Raw genomic sequence first — 18550 nt, 5'->3', positions numbered from 1 at the left:
TAACACATAAGTAGAACCTTTAAGTTTCCCACTTCCAAAATAAAATTATATACCTCATTGTTTTAAGTTGAAAATAAAATGTTGTGAGTAACAGTTATTGGAAAGGGGATATTGCCTATGAGTATTCAGATCAACTCACCTCATATTCTTGACCTTTGCATCATTAGTCCAAATAGTCAAGGAGCTGGCCACCAGGCCATTTTTAGTGGACTGACTCATTTTTATGATTCAGTTTTCTGTTACTTCAATAAATATTTTTCTTTTGGTGCCCTTTATTAGCATATCTTTTAATTATTTAAGTATTTTAAAGCTTCCCCCTTCATTTAAATTGCTTGTTTCCTAGCTGTTTCCTTAGTGATAAAAAGTTTCAGTTGTCCCTTTCAATCTCTAACAGCTGCAGGAACAACTCTTCTTTCCAAACTGGCACTCCTAAATTCCCGTTGTTAGAGCTGGTATCTATATTTAGCTGGTGGGATTAAATTGCACAGGCTACAAGCTGGGCAGAGCACACTGATCTGCCTTTTTACAGCTAGACCTGTGTGCTGCAAGGAGCTAAGGCCTTCAGTGTCCCCTTCCTTACCCAGGTTACTCACAGAATGGATTCCCAGCGGGAACTCGCAGAGGAGCTGCGGCTTTACCAGTCCACCCTTCTTCAGGATGGTCTAAAAGATCTCCTGGATGAGAAAAAATTCATCGATTGCACCCTAAAAGCTGGTGACAAAAGTATTCCTTGCCACAGATTGATTTTGTCAGCTTGTAGTCCTTACTTCCGTGAGTATTTTTTATCTGAAATTGATGAGGCGAAAAAAAAGGAGGTAGTACTAGATAATGTGGACGCTGCCGTACTGGATTTAATCATCAGGTACCTCTACTCTGCCAGTATCGATCTCAACGACGGGAACGTGCAGGACATTTTTGCCTTGGCCAGCCGCTTTCAGATCCCCTCCGTGTTCACCGTCTGTGTTTCTTACCTTCAGAAGAGACTGGCTCCTGGTAACTGCCTAGCCATCCTAAGGTTAGGGCTTCTCCTTGACTGCCCAAGACTTGCCATCTCTGCCCGTGAATTTGTGTCTGATCGCTTTGCACAGATTTGTAAGGAAGAGGACTTCATGCAACTATCTCCACAGGAGCTGATCTCTGTCATTTCAAATGACAGTCTAAACATAGAAAAAGAAGAAGCAGTATTTGAGGCAGTGATGAAATGGGTGCGAACAGACAAAGAAAACAGGGTTAAAAGCCTTAATGAAGTGTTTGATTGTATCCGCTTTCGCCTTATGACAGAAAAATATTTTAAAGATCATGTTGAGAAAGATGATATAATTAAAAGCAACCCAGAACTCCAAAAAAAAATCAAAGTTCTCAAAGATGCTTTCGCAGGCAAGCTCCCAGAACCCAGCAAAAATGCAGAGAAGGCTGGGGCTGGTGAGGTGAATGGAGATGTTGGTGATGAAGATTTACTCCCTGGTTACCTGAACGACATTCCCAGGCATGGAATGTTTGTCAAAGACCTCATCCTCTTGGTCAATGACACAGCTGCAGTGGCTTATGATCCCACAGAAAATGAATGCTACCTTACTGCATTGGCTGAACAGATTCCCAGAAATCATTCCAGCATCGTTACCCAACAAAATCAGGTATACGTGGTAGGGGGACTGTATGTGGATGAGGAAAACAAGGATCAACCTCTACAGTCCTACTTCTTCCAGGTAAGAAAGGCTATTTCAACATAAGTAGAGACATAAAAAGAAAGGCTGTTATGGTCCTGTTAGCTGATTTGCAAATTATTTTATTCTAAATAATTCACAAATGAAATGCAGGTGTTTGCATTTTATTCTACTTGATGTCCTATTCCAGTCCCCAAAAAAGCTATAATCAAACAGATTTTCTACCTTTTTCCAAGTTGCCTTGAACTGCTTTGAAATTCTTGGAGATAGCATTTTATCTCTTCTTTATGGTTACTTCCTATAATATAACTTTACTGAACATGAACTTCTATATATATTTCACACTTTGAATTACCTTCTGGGAAAAATTGTCTGCACAAATGTCACTAATTTGAATTAACAGTATTTAGAAATTTTTATTTCCAATACGGTAATTTTTTATATATGACAAATTATCACATCTATTTGGATCAGAGTTGTACTTAGTCATAATTACAACTTAATCTGTTTTGTGAAACCACAGAAGTTTCCAAGAAAACAAATTCTAAACTAATAGAATCTTTGTACTTTGTTTGAAAGGAGTTTTTTTGGTATTATCAACTCATTGTACTTTATCAGTTTATGAAGGAATCAGTGGCTTGCCGATACCAATGCTTTGTAGCTTACTGCTAGCTCAAAAGGTTTTGTTTAGGTCATACCTAGTCATGGCCTGGGACTTCTGGACACTTGAGTTGGAAACGCCAGAGATAAGTGTAAAATGTCATATTGCAGTAACTGTGTATTCTCAAAGTGGTGAATGCTATACATTCACAAACTACTACATTTAGCCAGTTTTCTCTAATCTTGAAAAATGTAATAATACATGTTAATCATGCTTCTTAATTTTGAAAGTTCCACTGAAGAATGTTAACTATGAAATATAAAAATAAAATAGAAGCTGTAATCATAAGTATGTGAGCATGGGACAGAAAATTTCCTGAGCCCTAATTTTAAATTCAGATAAATTTCAAAAAAGGGCACATTCAATTTAAAAGGCAATCATTATATCAAGGAAGTAAAAATGATATCAAAACACAGACAGATACCTAGAAATCATAGATCCAAGGAGTACTTACAGCCTTGTTGTTATCCTGCTCTACCCTGTTACTGCCTTAGTTTCATTGGCACAGCCCCTCACTCTGGCTCGAGAAGCCCACTTCATGTCTTTACAGCCACAAAAACAGTTATACAAAGTTGAAAGCGTCAACTCCCTGTCATTGCCCATGCCTTGCTCCTTTTAAAAGGCACAAATAGTACAACAAAACGCCAGGATAAAAACACCTGATCATAAAAGAGGGCTCGAGTCATAAGAAATTATAGGTATGAGGGGTTTGAACAGAGGAGGGATGAAGCAAAAAAAGGAAAAAAAAAAAGAAAGAACTCACAGACACAGACAACAATGTGGTGATTGTGGAGGGGACGGGGTGGGTAAAGATGGAAAAGGAAGGATAAATGGTAATGAAAAATACAATATAAAATAAAATTTAAAATTTAAAAAAGAAATATAGGTATAAGAATTTTAGGTCTTGAATTTTTCTTCTTGGTGACATTTATTAAAATGTATTAAGTTGGGAGTACTATAACCTTTGGTTGTATACTGTACATTAGGAGAACTTTTTACATAGGTAACAGAGAGGTTTTTTCACAGGCTTAATAGATTCATCAAATCTTTGAACAGCACCACATCTTAAAAAAATCCAGGTCCAAACCCTAATTTTAAGGATGAGGAAACTGGGGCCAGAGTGGTTAAACAGCTTGACAGCTCGTCTGTGGAGGAGTCTGGCAGGCAGTCTGCTGTTTCACCTGCTGTAGGAAGTGCGCCATCGGGGGTCGGACAGGATGCAGACCTCACTGCAGAGTGTGGCCGAGACCTGTCAGCATGGGGCTATAACGACTTCTGTTTCCATTTTGAAACAAAAAACTATAGATTTATGTAGCTTGCATTTGAATGTCTCTTAAAAGCTCTATGAACTTGGGCAAACTATTGAATCTTTCTGTGCCTCAATTTCCTCACCTGTAAAATTGAGATAATGAAATGCCTATCCTGGACACCAAGTGAGACCACCTGTGTGAGGCATTTAGCACGAACCCTGTCACAGAGTCAAAACCCATAAATGTTCACTTTTATTTCTGCTATACTACACACCACTTTCTTGATCAAAGGATTTTTTTTAAAAAATGAAACATTAGCAATCACAATCCAGATATTGAAATTAGTAAATGCAAAGCTAATAATTAAACCACTTATCTTATCTAGTTTAAATAGTGCTTTGCTGTAACCAAGGTCACTAGAACAGATATAGACAGGCTTCTACAGGGACCCCTCCTATACCACAGCCTTTAACACCTGCATCTGTCCTTGGTATCCGATTATTCTGGGTTTACTCCTTATTTCTTCTTCTATATAGAAGTAGCACTAGAGAGCACAATCTGTGACTACACTCTCTGAAGACAGTAGTTTTCTTGTGCCTTGGTGTCCTAAATGCAAAGTGGAAAGTATTAAAATTACCAATAGTAAGTTGTAATAGTAGTAGCAAGCTGAAACTGATCTCAGACATGCCAAATATCACCTACGTGCATGGGCACTTAGAGGGCTGTCTCAGGCTTGCAGAAGTGGCAGTGGCACAAATAAGCAAAGTTACTTCCTAATATAATTTTTTTTAAAAAAAGAGCAGGGTGGGCCCTGACCAGGTAACTTAGTTGGTTAGAGCGTCGTACTGATATGTCTAAGGTTGCAGGTTTGATCCCCAGTTAGGGCACAGACAAGAATCATGAGTGCATAAATAAGTGGGACAGCAAAGTCTCTCAACAAAAGGCTAGGAGGTGATAAGCTATAACACCTGCCTGCACCATAAGGTAACAAAGCAAATCTAAGAATTTTTAAAGGCAAGAAGATACTGCCTAATGTGTCAGTTGTCTATGGACTGAGCGACAGGCCCAGCTGTCCCGGATGCCAGCGTGGGGAGCATGTTAAATATAGCATGAGGGGATCATTCACATACTGTGACCCTCCCTGCAGAAAAAACCTCTCTTTCTCCAGTGTCCTAAAAGCATTATGATTCCTTGTTCAAACCAGAACAAGGAAACATGGGAAGCATTAATTTGACAAAAACTTCACAGTTCTAACCAACCTCTTGTGACTGTTTTATTCTCCTTCCTCTCTTGAAGTCCTACACATTTTAGTATTTTCTGCTATTTCAGCACACCCAGTAGATTTTCTCATTTTTCCAGGTAATTCTGGGTAAAATATAATACTTTTGGGTTATAGTTTTATTTTACTTACAAGACCCTTGACTATCTCAATGGATTCTAAACAACACACAGTACAGCATGTTTTCTGGCACAAGTTCCACATTCCCTCATATATCCTTTCTTCCAGCTCGATAACGTGGCATCTGAGTGGGTGGGACTTCCACCCCTGCCTTCAGCGAGGTGTCTGTTCGGTCTGGGGGAGGTGGATGACAAGATCTACGTAGTTGCAGGCAAGGACCTTCAGACAGAGGCTTCGCTGGACTCAGTGTTATGCTATGATCCTGTGTAAGTTGGCATCGCATTCTCATTTCTTAAGCACTCGGGTGTATGTGAGTGCCTATAACATTCCTACTATTAGACTCTGGAATTTATTGAAAACGTATGAATTCTATCCTCTTCTGATTTTAGGGCTGCAAAATGGAATGAAGTAAAGAAACTTCCAATCAAGGTCTATGGCCATAATGTGGTTTCACACAAGGGGATGATATATTGTCTAGGAGGAAAGACAGATGACAAGTAAGTTCCCTGAAATCTCCTTGTGCTTATATCCAGATGATTTTTTACTACAATCGTTCCTTCCTCTTTTTATTTAAGTCTACATACTGAAATAGAACTTAGTTCTTTCGCACTCATAATTTTTTGGAAATAAATTTTGTAAATAAAATTTTGAAAAGCTATTGCAGTATATTATAAGTGAGTTTATAATACCTCCAACATAACATTCTTACAGTAGAAAAACAGCATTTAGGAACATAATCAAGTATTTTTTAGCTAATTTATAACTATATTTTACATTAAAACCAATGGGATTTTAAAAATTCATTTAGTCATAAGTATACCTTTTAATTTAGTATTTAAAATATAATTACTAACAATAGCACATAAAAATATCAGATTTGTACTTTACATTTAGAGAATTCAGATAAGTGCATTTAAAACAAAAGCATGGTGACTGAAAATAGGACAGTTATTTCTTCAGTAATATTTCACTTATTTACTCCTGAGCAGAAGTGGTTTTCAAAATATTTAACCTTGGAGTCCTACTAGTGCCCAGTTGCTTATGACAAAAGCAGAATGAAGCTTCATGTATAAACCTGACTTGATTTCTGGGCACTTCTCAAGGGATCAGTAATTAAGAAAAATATAACTCGAAGGGAGAACTGAGTTCAGAGTACTCCAGAAGTCAGTCAGCTATGCTGTTAGCCTGTCGGACAAAATGAAGATTTTCAGTTTGAATAGTGAGAACTAATTTCCTGTCCGTGAAAATTCTAATTGGGCTTGTCATCATTTTTCTGGGTTAATTAATAGAGATGCCCTGTCCTGGGAAGGGAGCCAGAATTAAAGGTTATAAGGGCAAAACAGGAAAGAATAAAACATAGAAATGTGCTAGAAGTAAAGAATTCTGTTTTCTGGAGTTAGTAATTAATGATCAATATTCAGTTATAATGACAAATACAGCACAGAAAATGTTATTGAAAAAGCAATGAGTTTTTATACAGTAGTTTTGCATTCAAAGATAATATTCTGAAATTTTGAAATCCTTAATGCTAGATATTACCATCAAATTAATATTTAAAAGAGGCCATATTATAAGCTCACACAGTATAAAATCATTTTTGGAGGACCAAAATTTCTGTTCAAGATTAAATGTCAAATCTACTACCCACGATATAAAAGTTCTATAGGAAAAAAAAATATCTTACATTGGGCATTTTTTCCTGAGTAAATGAAATGGAAAATCTATTAAGCAGCTTCTGATTTTGGAAACATAATGACCCTGCCAAATGATTTAAATTGTTTCCTTCAAGTACTATTAGTAAGTAGGAAATTGATATGTCAGTAAGAAGCATACAGGTCTTGTCAGTAAGAATATATTAATCTTGAGAATATGATTAACCAAGACATTGCTTGACAAATGCTGAAGTCAAGAACTTTGAATTGAATCATTATCTAAAAATAAGCACTGAGCCCCGGCTGGTGTGGCTCAGTGGACTGAGTGCTGGCCTGTGAGCCAAAGGGTCACCAGTTTGATTCCTGGTCAGGGCACATGCTGGGGTTGCAGGCCAGGTCCCCAGTAGGGGGCGTGCAAGAGGTAACCACACATTGATGTTTCTCATCCTTTCTTTCTCCTCTTTCCCTGTCTCTAAATAAATAAAATCTTTAAAAAAGAAATAAAAGCACTGAATTGCACTAGTTATCAACACTGAATATGAAGAACATGACTTTGTATCATGTTCAAATCAAGAAGTTTTAGAGTAATACTCATAGTCAAATATTAGAGGCAATGCTTCTACTTCAGGTATTTGGTCTTTTACATAACTAAAGAAAAAAAAACTGTCTTCACAAAAAGCTGCAGTTTTATTTGTTTGCTTTTTGGCTTTACCAAATAGAACCAGTTAATCACTTATCATTTGGAATTTAGTGAATTGTGGATAACTTTAAAGAAACATAAGGAAATACTAAGAATAATAATTCAGATAAGCCCAGGTTTTTCTGGTAGCATTCAGCATATAAAACTGTTCTCATTGTCTCATCTGTAGTCCCAGAGTTCTTAAAATACACTGTAATATTAATGGTAGACTAAAATGAAATTAGCTATCATATTACATAGTTAAATTTTAAATTGGCACATTCTCTTCTAATTTTTTAAGCTAGTTGATTAAGTCCTAGGATATTCAGATAATTAAATAAATATTTTTGTTACTGAGGCACAATAAAGGGTTAATATTTATTTATTTATTTATTTTTGCTCTCTGCATGTCTTCCATTAAATTTAGTAACAGGATTAAAATGTATTTTGCATGGGTCTCTAGGCAGTTGCCAAAATAAAGGTATCCTACTTTCCAGTAGTAGAATTAAGTTATAAAATAGTTTTGGTCCTCACGCTTGAAATTATCCTTTGGTTGATAGCATATGTTCAGATTAAGAACACTTTAAAGGCCCTAACTGGTATGAGTTAGTGGGTTGAGCACTATCCCACAAACCTAAAGGTTGCCAGTTCGATTCCCAGTCAGAGTACATGTCTGGGCTGTGGGCCAGGTCCCAGATTGGGGGCATATGAGAGGCAACTGATCCATCTGGCACAGCGATGTTTCTCTCCCTCTCTTTCTCTCTCTTTAAAAATAAAAATTTTAAAATTTTTAAAAAGAATACTTTAGGGTTAACCACTATCACACCGATAAGTTCAATAAAAAGGAAACATATATTAAGTTTTTAAAAATAATACTTTGGGTTTTTTTTTTTACCCTCTGCTATATACTACATATTTCATATGAGAAGCAAAGCTAGATGACTAGCAAAGCTGGTTCTTTCAAAAAAGGAGGGCTCGCCCTGGCCAGGTGGCTCAGTTGTTGGAGTGTCATCCTTCTGTGCACTAAAATGCTGTGGGTTCAACCCCGCGTCAGGGCACATGCCTAGGTTGCGGATTTGATCCTCGCGTTTGGGAGGCAACCAATCCATGTTTCTCTCTTTCCCTTCTTCTCCCTAAAAATCAGTAAAAATATATACTCAGGTGAGGATTTAAAAAAAATGTTTCTAAAAGGACCATTTTGTTGTCTTCTATGTTTACAGAAAGTGTACGAACAGAGTGTTTATCTACAACCCTAAAAAAGGAGACTGGAAAGATATGCCTCCGATGAAAACGCCCCGCTCGATGTTCGGGGTGGCTGTCCACAAAGGCAAAATCGTGGTTGCAGGAGGCGTCACTGAAGACGGTCTGTCAGCTTCGGTGGAAGCTCTCGATCTCACAACCAATAAGTGAGTTACTGTATCTTACTACAGCATAGGAATCACTGTACATTTTAATTTCGGATAAATATTAAGGTTTCTAATTAGGCCATGGTGAAAGGACAGGTAAGGATTAAAGAGGAAATATCTTCATCTGGGCTTGTTTTCCTGTTGCTGGGTGTAAAAATGCCTAACCTCTTGCTGCAGTGCATGTGTTTGTAACCTAGAACACATGACCTTCCAGGTGATGTTGGCGTGCTCAGTGTGTACTTGTTATTAACCTTGTGAATTCAGTCATGCAAAGGTAACACTTCTGAGCAATTATCTACACGTAGGGGGACACACATCTCTGTAATCTGATTTGAAATAGGCAGTTCAAGAAGGAAAAGACCTCCATCTTAGCTTGTGATGTTTGTAAGACGAGAATGCTTCAGTTTAACTTTTTATGCTTTTCATAAGTCTTAAAATTTTCACTTTTAAGCTTTTATTGGCTTCAAGTTCATGTGAAAAAATATTTGAGGGAGTGGGGGAGGTAGAAGACAGTAAATGGGGGGATAAATGGGGATGGAAGGAGACTTGGGGTGCTGAATATACAGATGATGTATTATAGAACTGTACACCTGAAACCTGTATAATTTTATTAACCAATGTCACACCAATAAATTCAATATAAAAAGATATTTGATAAATATTTATATAAAACTAGTCTTTTTCAAAATATTGAGCTCACACATCTGAATTACATATAGTTTTTATACTCCTAATTTAGCAATGAGGGAAAATTGGAGTGCTGTTATTATTTTTTAAACCATATATGCCTGATTATCCAAAAATTATAATACAAGGAACTTTCATGGAGAGGACTTAAACAATCATTAAAAATCATATTTTGAAAACTATACACTATGGGTTAACTTATGATTTAGGAAGTTAAAGAAGCCACACACAAATTGTAAATATTTTCTTAGTTTTGTTCATATGTATGGATGGATGTTTATATTTAAATGTATGCTTTTATAAAAATGACAAAATGACACCAAAATGTTGCTTATGTCTGGGCAGTATAATCATAGGGGATATTTGCTTTCTTCTATACATTCTGTATTTCCCATATTTTCTACAATATACATATACTGTTTTTATAATTAGTTTCGTCATATTGAGAGCTTTGTAGTTAATCTGGTTTCATCTTTCAAATAAAGAAATAATATTTAGATATTTTCTAGTAGCAAACTTAACCTTCTAATTTTGGGTGTCTATGCCACTTGAATTTCTTTATTATAATTACCTATAATTGGTCAGTATTTGGCATTTCTTTAAGTTTCACATTGACTATATTCTCAATAATTCCTAGATGGGACGTAATGGCCGAATTTCCCCAAGAAAGAAGTTCCATCAGTTTGGTTGATCTGGCCGGATCCCTGTATGCCATTGGTGGGTTTGCCATGATTCAGCTGGAGTCCAAAGAGTTCGCACCCACTGAAGTCAATGACATATGGAAGTAAGTTTCCTTCACTCCAATTTTCTGAACTAAATGTCAAATGAGTAAGTGATCATTGATAAAGCAAACAATTTTTAAGTAAATAGTAACCCAGATTTTCCCAACATGTCAGCTACTTATTGGTGGTACACTCTTGGGAACTCATTGAAATATTATATCTGCCACTTACTGAGTCACATACTGCTTCTAATTAGCTGTGACCTTGGAAAAGAACTCACCTGGGCCTGTTCATTAATTAAATGAGAATTGGACTGTGTACCCTTTAAGCTCCATTCCAGCTCTGCAAATACAATGCTCTAGGCATCCACAGAGTAAAGCCTACTTCCAAACCACCTACCTTTCTATCAGACAGTACTTTAATTTCCTAAGAAAACAGAGTTCTGAAGAAATATTTAAGCTCCTGAGCCTTCCATAAATTAACTCTATTTTAAATCTAATTTAAATGGTTTCACAATTTTTTGAGAATAGTTACAAAAGATTTTTTAAAAAGAAAAAGAGCAAAACATAGCAGTCCATTTCACCTACCAGATAAGTGTAAGTTGTGTCACACAGAGCCACGTCAGTCAGAGGCACAGTGAATAGGGTATGCGTGTCTGGTCACCACCAGGAAGCCGTGTGTCTGCTGAATGGCACCTGCTGCCTCCCGCCCAGGCACTGTGCTTGCTGCTCTGAGTTTACAGGAAGCATTTCTCATTTGCCTGAGGTGAACCTAAGTGAGTTCGTGTTGTACCCCCATCCAGGCACTGCCAAATCCGTGCTTTCCCTCTCAGCTTGCAGGCCAATTCCTACTCCCGAGTCCGGATGCCCTTCCCTGGCCTGTTGTCAGGTTGTCCAGAGCCTTAGGACTCAAAGTGTTGGCATCTCCTGGAAGCTCCTTAGAAATGCAGAATCTCAGGCCCCACCCAGACTTAACCTGAATCTGCATTTTAACGAGATTCCCAGGTGATTTACTTGCATGTTTAAGTCTATAGATAGATACAGCTATGTTCGAGTGATCAGCAAAGGCATACCACTAAGCTTGAAAGTGAAAAGCAGATATTGTTTGTTCTATACCTGGACAAGTGCATGCCTTACTCCCAGCTGGTGAACTGGAAGGCTAAAAGGCCAGTAGCTTAACCAAACATTTCGTGCATCTATCATTTCCTTACATTGTTGTAATAGTAACTAGCTGTGTACAGAGCAAGAAAAAAGTGGCTATAAGAGGAAGTGAACTATAACCCCTCACTCCCCCACCGCTCCCCCCAAAAGGAAGAGAAACTGAAGATTTCCAGGAAGGAAAAAGGCTTGACTCAGCAAGAGGGTGAGATGGGGAAAGTCTAGAAGCAATAGAAAAAAGGGATGGAATAATGAATACTTGGAAATGTTAGGGGTTTTGGAAAACGGGCAGGAACTAAGAATGAATAGGTAGCGACTCTGAACACTGGCTGCACATTAAAATCACTTGGGATGCTTTTAAAAATATTCTGGTAACTGGGCCTTAATACAGAACAATTAAATCAGAGTTTCTGGAGGTAGGGTCTGGGCATCACTAGGTCCTAAAATCTTCCCAGGTGATTCTAATGTGTAGCCACTGGTGTTAAGGAAGGTGCAGTCACGAGCTGAACTCCACATGAGCCACTCTGGCTCCTAATGGTGGTCAAAAGCCAAGTTGCTTCAGCAGGAGGAAGTTGCAGGCAGCATCTCCTGCTAAAAGTAGCCCTTATATTGCTGGGGGGAGTCTGAAAGAGGGATCTGCTCTGATAATGGTTTATTTTACAATTAGGGCAGTGGTCCCCAAACTTGCTTCCTCACTGGAATCACCTAGGGAGCATCCAAAATACTGATGCTCTGCCACATCTCTATTGACTGCTATTTAATTGGTCTCAGGTATGGTCTGGGCTTTGAAACTTTCGAAAGATCCCCAGATGAGTCTAATGTGCCAGCACGTTTGGGAGCCACTGGATTAGGTAAAGGCAAGAGGGGCATTCATCATTATCTGCTTAGCTGTAAAATTTTAAACTTAGGTACAGGCATTTTCCATGTGGGTAATACTGTCTAGAACAGTGATTCTCAAACCTTGCTGTTTATTAGAATTATGGGGAACTTCTAAAAAACCCTCATACCCAGGCCATACTCCAATACCAATAATTCAATCTCAGGGTTGGAACCCAGGCATCAATATTTCTAATGTCCCTAAGTGGTTCCAATGTGCAGTCAAATTTGTAAACCAATGATCAGCACTGGTTCCCAAAGCAGCAACAGCAGCACCTGGGTATTTGTCCCATATGCAAATTCTCAGGCCTCACCTCACACCTACTCAAAGTGTGCAGGTGTGGCCCAGCGACCTGTGTGAATTGGTTGAAAGCTGCTGATCAATAGAAAAGTGGCTGCCTACTTGCCCTCAGCTTCCAAGTGAATATTCACACATGCAGAGATGTAAAAAGAGATGAAAACTATCAGTATACCGCATTCTAAATCTATGGGCCCTCTCACTGTTAATGTGATAAAAAAATTAATTTTTCTATTTGTTCTTGAAGTCACTGAAATACTTAGGATTGGCCAAACTGGAAGTAAAACTGTAACTGCCAGGAACCTCAACCTCCTGTTGCTTCTATGTGGTCACTTTTTCATTAGGTCATTTAAAATGTTATGTTAATTTGCTGGCCCAAATTTCATTTAGATAATTAAGGTTCTTCCCTTCATTAGTAGTAAAATATTTTTTGCCTATCTTTTCTCCACATAAAAATCACTCAATGCACAGTATAACTATTGAGAATTACCCATATTTTGCTGTACATAACACACACACACACAGTTTCTGTGTGCATTATATACAGAATTATGATACCCATGATATGTAATCATTAAACCCATGTATAATGCACATCCTTCTTTTTCCCTCAAAAATTTGGGCAAAAAAGTGTGCATTACACGTGGTAAAATACAGTATATTTGGACGATTGAAGACATTCAGATAGCCCATCTCTTACATAGGTATCAGCAAAATTTAAATCCCATTCATCATAGAATGATTTGGCTTGTTTCCTTATGCCAAGTAATGACTGTGGATAAGGTCTGTAAGATTTGTCCTCAAATACCTTTGAGCTTGTTCAGGACATAACATAAGGGGAAATTAAAACAGAGTAATTGCGGCATTGACCCACCAACTGAAAGGTGGCCAGTTCCATTCCCCGTCAGGGCACAGGCCTGGGTCATGGACCAGGTCCCCAGTTGGGGGTGTAGAAGAGACCATTGATCGATGTTTCTCTTCCTTTCTTTCTCCCTCCCTTCCCTCTCTCTAAAAATAAATTTTTTAAAAAAAAAGAGTAATTGCTATCATAAATACTATGTAAAGGACAATGTGAGACAAAGAGAAAACAAACTCTGTTTGATGAAGGCAAGAAAGGCTTCAGAGGGAAGGCAGCATTAGTTCCTCAGGCAAAGGAAGAGGAGTGTTTCGGGCACCAGGCAGAGGACAGGCACACCCTTCGAAGGAATTCAAGTTGTCTGTTATCTTTATGACCCTGAACACTCAAAGGGGACAACCAGATCTTACCTAATGTCAAGTGCAGGCTAAGAGTAGTACTCACACAGGACAGTAAGGGGGAAGGAAAACGGATTTTTATGGAGTGACCACGAATGTCAGGTTCTGTGCTGGGCAATAGTGTATAAAAATGACTGAAATCATAATCAAGGTAACTATCGGTCCCAACTTGTCCCAATTCTTACTGTTAAGGTAGAGTCTGTTGGCCTTGGCTCATAAAGACCAGCCATATTTATCAGTCCAAAAGAGAATGATCAATTGCCTATATATCACTCTTCATCTCTGGACAGTCTCTAATTCCCAGAGGGAGCTTAACTGCCTGAGCATCCACATTAAATACCGTGGCTGTAGTTCAGGCATACTCCTTCAAAGGATGTGTATTTTGAGTTATTCTCCCGCAGTCAGGGGCATCCTCCTCTGGCTGAGAACCAGTAGGGTTTCTCAAAGATCCACATTTGTGTATTTGACACATAAAGAACTATCCAAGTAAAAACTGCTATTGATTACTGTTTTTCTCCACCAGGTATGAAGACGATAAAAAGGAATGGGCTGGGATGTTGAAGGAAATACGTTATGCTTCAGGAGCTAGTTGCCTCGCAACACGTTTAAATCTCTTCAAACTGTCTAAGCTATAAACAAGAAGGTGAAAAACTGCAATAGAATGGGAGGTGTTTTGTTTGGATAATAGGGCTTTATTTATTGTTTTTTAAAAGCCTATCGAGATTCATGTAGAAATTATTTAATAAGTTACTGTCCAAGAGGTTAGCAGTGGGTATCAAAACCTCAAAGTCCCTGAATCTTCAATGTAATGATCAGAGCTTAAAACGATTTTCTAATGAGAAATTAAATATTAACTTGAACAGATAATATGTTTTGAGATCTCTCAATTAATTGTAAAGCAGATTCCTAAATTTGAGTTGTGAATCCTTTCATTTGCATTGGTAGGGTAACTTGACACATTTTCTATTATAAATGAATTAAAGAATGAAATATGTTCATCTACATTTTTTAAAATGTTTAAAACATCAAAAGCCTTTGCTCATGCCTCAAAATGACAAAAATTCTGTGTATCGTATTAAAGATTACATGTCATAAGACTTTAGAAATGCTATTTAAGGAGTATAATTAATGGGTCTCATTTGAAGGGGAAAACTCTCTAAGAAAAAGCAGTCAAATTCAAGTGGTCTTTTTTTCTCCATTCTTTTTCTGACATTGGTATACTGTTTGTGATTTAAATCAAATGCTTTTTTTTTTTAACTTAAAAGCAGCCAATCAGTTTTCAAGCCATTAACTACAGCCTGAAACTGCAGAGGCAGAAGTGAAGTAGTGGGTGAAGTAGTGGGTGGCACGGAGGATGGTGTGTATTCACTGGTTTATCTATACTTTCCAAGAAAGAACTATTTGCAAATTTTTGAAAGAAAGGTGACTGTATTATTCCACTTTCTGGTACATAACACCCTTACATTCAAGCAGTTTGTTCTTAGTGTATACAACAGGGTAGGGCAGAAGTAGGTTTACGGTTGGTTTCATGGAAAATAATACAGTAATTAATAAATACTAATACAATAATAAACTATTTCACATACAACTGTAAACCTACTTTCGCCCCATCCTATCCATAGCAAGTTGGCTCACAGGTCTGTCCACAACCATCACATTCAACCCCAGTCATCAACTCATCATAGCTTATGGGCCTCACGTGCTTTCAGAATTGTTTCACGTCTCCCCTGACACACGCCGTTTTCTGAGAAACCTGACTTGGGACTGACGGGGAGGATTCTATGACAGGGGAGAGAAGGCTGAGTGACGCAGGCATGAGATTCAGCTGTCAAGATAATGCTCTGGGATGGTGAGAATGTTCTGGAACTAGGTAACGGTGCTGCTGGTGGCACAACCTTGTGAGTGTACTAAAAATCACTGAATTGGGGACTTCAAAACAGCGAATTTTATGGTATGCGCATTACACCTTAATGAAAAAAATGCTTTTGTTTATAACAATTCCAGTTATTTAGACAGAAAAGCCATCAAAAATATAAATAAATACAAATATATACACACACGCACACACACACACACCATCTGAATCAGGCAGCCTAGACAAGGGCGGGGAAGCGATGTGGTACATGAAAATTCAGATTGTGTATAACAGTAACTGGGAAGTGTATCAGGGTCATTTAATCAAGACTTCTATGTATCTAAAATATACAACATCTGGGGTTTTATTTACATCCAATTTATAACTCCCCTCAATCTAATTTATAACCCTCACCAGTCTAATCATTTTATTCCAAAAGGTACATAATAAAATATTTTAACCTGTTCAGAGGTTTAGTTCCAGTAATCATTTGCTTGGGAAATAGGACACATTCATAAAATGGATAACGGCATTTAGCATATCAGGTAATGGAAATGAATATCATGAGGAAATTCAGAATTAGGGAGAGTAAGGAGAGATATCTTTCATTTACTTACTGTTCTGATTCTATTTTCCACAAAAGATTATGAGAAGTTCACATTTTGCAAAATCATTCAGAATTGGGGCTTAAATCATGCAAAATAATTGGATATTTTAAACAAGCACTTTAAACCTAAACTAAATATGAGTGTGGCGATTTTCATGCAGAACACACATTGTAAAGCTACAGTTAAGAGGCAAGGCCCTTTAGCTACCAACTTATTTTGAGACAGAATGAATTTAGAGGGTCAAGAGGACAACACACTTCAGATGGCCAATTACCTGCACCCCCACCAGGTGCCTTTCAGCTGAGCACGTATATACCAGTCTTGGAAGAGTTGGGAATTATTCACATAGTAGGCCCTTAGTAACTATTTTATTGAATCAATGTGTTGTAAGACAAAGAGAAAATCGTACTTTCCCTCCTCAGTATTTGAAGGATCAGACCACGTCTAGAATGGTGCACTTCCCCTCACCTATCTTCATTTCTTTGCTTCCATTTATAAGAAAATCTTATCTCCTCCTCCTTTCTCTTGAACCAATCAGGCTTTCAAACTCACCACTTCATCAAAATGACTCTTTTCAGTTATCAGTGATTTTGTCATATTGCTGAATTTAATGGATATTTCTCAGTCCTCATCTTACCTGACCTTTCAGCAGCATCTCATAGAATTGCTCACTTCCTCCTTCTTGAAATGCTTTCTCTACTTGGCTTCTAGGAAGTATTACTACCTATGACTTTTTCTCCTGCCTCACTGGCCATCCTATCCAGTCTCCTTTGCTTCTCCTCGACCTCTTCGTGTCACAGCCCCCGGAGCTCAGTCCTCAGACCTGTCCCTCATTCACTCTTTCCTCTAACTGCTTTTTAGTGATTTCTTCTAGTCTCATCACATTAAATACTACTGACAACTTTCAAATTCTTGAGTCTGGACCTCTCCTCTCACCTCCAAACTCATTTATTAAAGTGCCTATTTGACATCTCCACTTAGATATTTAAAAAGCACCACAAACTCCACATGTCTAAAACCAAACTTGTAATCCTCACCACCACAACCAACACTTCCACTTCCTCTCCTCGTGGACCTCCCCATCTCTGTCGATGGCAATGTCATCTTTTTGGTTGCTCAGGACAAACATGTAGAACTATCCTTAACCCCCGCTTTTTTTTCATACCTCATAGCCAATCACTGAGCAAATTCTGTTGCCTTTGCCTCCACAATACATTTAAAACTACGACCACTTCTCATTACCTCCACTGCCAGCACTCTGTACAAGCCACCACCCATTTCCTGTCTGGATTATTGCAATAACCTTTTCATGGGTTTCCCCGCTTATACACTTGCCCCACTGCAGTCTTTTCTCATCTCAACAAAATAGTCACAGTGATCCAGTTAAAATGTGAGTTCTTTACTCCTTTGTTAGAAATTCTCCAATGGCCTCTTGTCTCAGAGTAGCCATGAGAGCATTTAAGTGTGACTTGTCTCCTAATATGCTTCCAACCCACTTGTTCTGTTCTAGACACAATAGATTACTTGTTATTTTCAAACATGCCAGGCACATTCGTACCTCAGGATCTTTGCACTTACTCATCCCTCTGCTTAGAGTACTCTACCCCCAAATAGTCTCACCTCCTTAAGTCTTCATCAAATGATAACCTTGTCTTTCCCAGATCACCCTATTTAAAATTACACCCCCCACAATATTCCTGTACCCTCCTCTGTATTATTTTCTATAACCCTTAGTATCATGTATTTTGTCTGACTCCACCCCTGGTAGATATGGTACATTCACTGAGGTATTCTCCTGGCACACAGTATGTACTCAAAGATGAATTGTAAACTATTAAAGTTTCTTAAAAGCTACGTGTCTTTTATATTAAGAATTTTAAACAGTTTTCCAGCACGACAGTAGAGACGATATTCTACTGTAAAATATGTATTTATTTTAATAGGGATTTGACTGACCTTGAAACCAGTCAATTCTATATTAGTATTTAACTGAGTCAGGAGATTTAATTAAAATAAGATCATATGTGACACACCATGATAACTGTTTAAATAAAAATTACAGTCATGATTTGCCATCTCCAAATATACATTCTCTCAGGTAGTCCATCCGAGCACCCTTTGTTGACAGCACCATAGAGTTCCATTCAAAATGAGGGATCTGTAAAACAAATAATGTAGTATAAATGGACATTTTAAGGCAACAACAAAAAAAACATAAGACTTCTAAGCACTACTGAGCATATCCGCAGGAACCCTATGAAATTAGTTTACATAAACATAAGTCTTTGAACCCTTTTTGGAATCCAAGTGGGTCTTTCTTCCTGACCAAGCCCAGAAGACCTGCTTCTGCCTCACAGCTTCCTATGACACCAATAACAGACG

General features: G+C 38.0%; 2 protein-coding genes across 7 annotated transcripts in view; one reads left to right on the top strand and one right to left on the bottom strand.

Moving 5' to 3' along the window:
• The first annotated feature begins 355 nt into the window (after positions 1-355).
• On the top strand, positions 356-14570 carry KLHL41 (kelch like family member 41). Its single transcript, XM_028511038.2, has 6 exons — positions 356-1706; positions 5083-5240; positions 5364-5471; positions 8526-8711; positions 10036-10182; positions 14229-14570. Exons 1-6 carry the CDS (start codon positions 597-599, stop codon positions 14338-14340), a joined length of 1821 nt encoding a protein of 606 aa, XP_028366839.1. The 5' UTR covers positions 356-596; the 3' UTR covers positions 14341-14570.
• Positions 14415-18550, bottom strand: part of FASTKD1 (FAST kinase domains 1) — a 56832-nt gene continuing 52696 nt past the window's right edge. For all 6 annotated transcript variants that reach the window (XM_036023332.1, XM_036023333.1, XM_036023331.1 and 3 more), the window contains one exon: positions 14415-18326. In XM_036023332.1, the coding sequence (XP_035879225.1) occupies positions 18231-18326 (96 nt within the window). In that variant the 3' untranslated portion in view covers positions 14415-18230. The remainder of the gene's footprint in view (positions 18327-18550) is intronic.

Source organism: Phyllostomus discolor, chromosome 4 (genome assembly GCF_004126475.2).
Source record: "Phyllostomus discolor isolate MPI-MPIP mPhyDis1 chromosome 4, mPhyDis1.pri.v3, whole genome shotgun sequence".
Taxonomy (NCBI): Eukaryota; Metazoa; Chordata; class Mammalia; order Chiroptera; family Phyllostomidae; genus Phyllostomus; species Phyllostomus discolor.
Note: the sequence above shows the minus strand (reverse complement) of the source record. Positions and strands in the feature narration are given on the sequence as shown.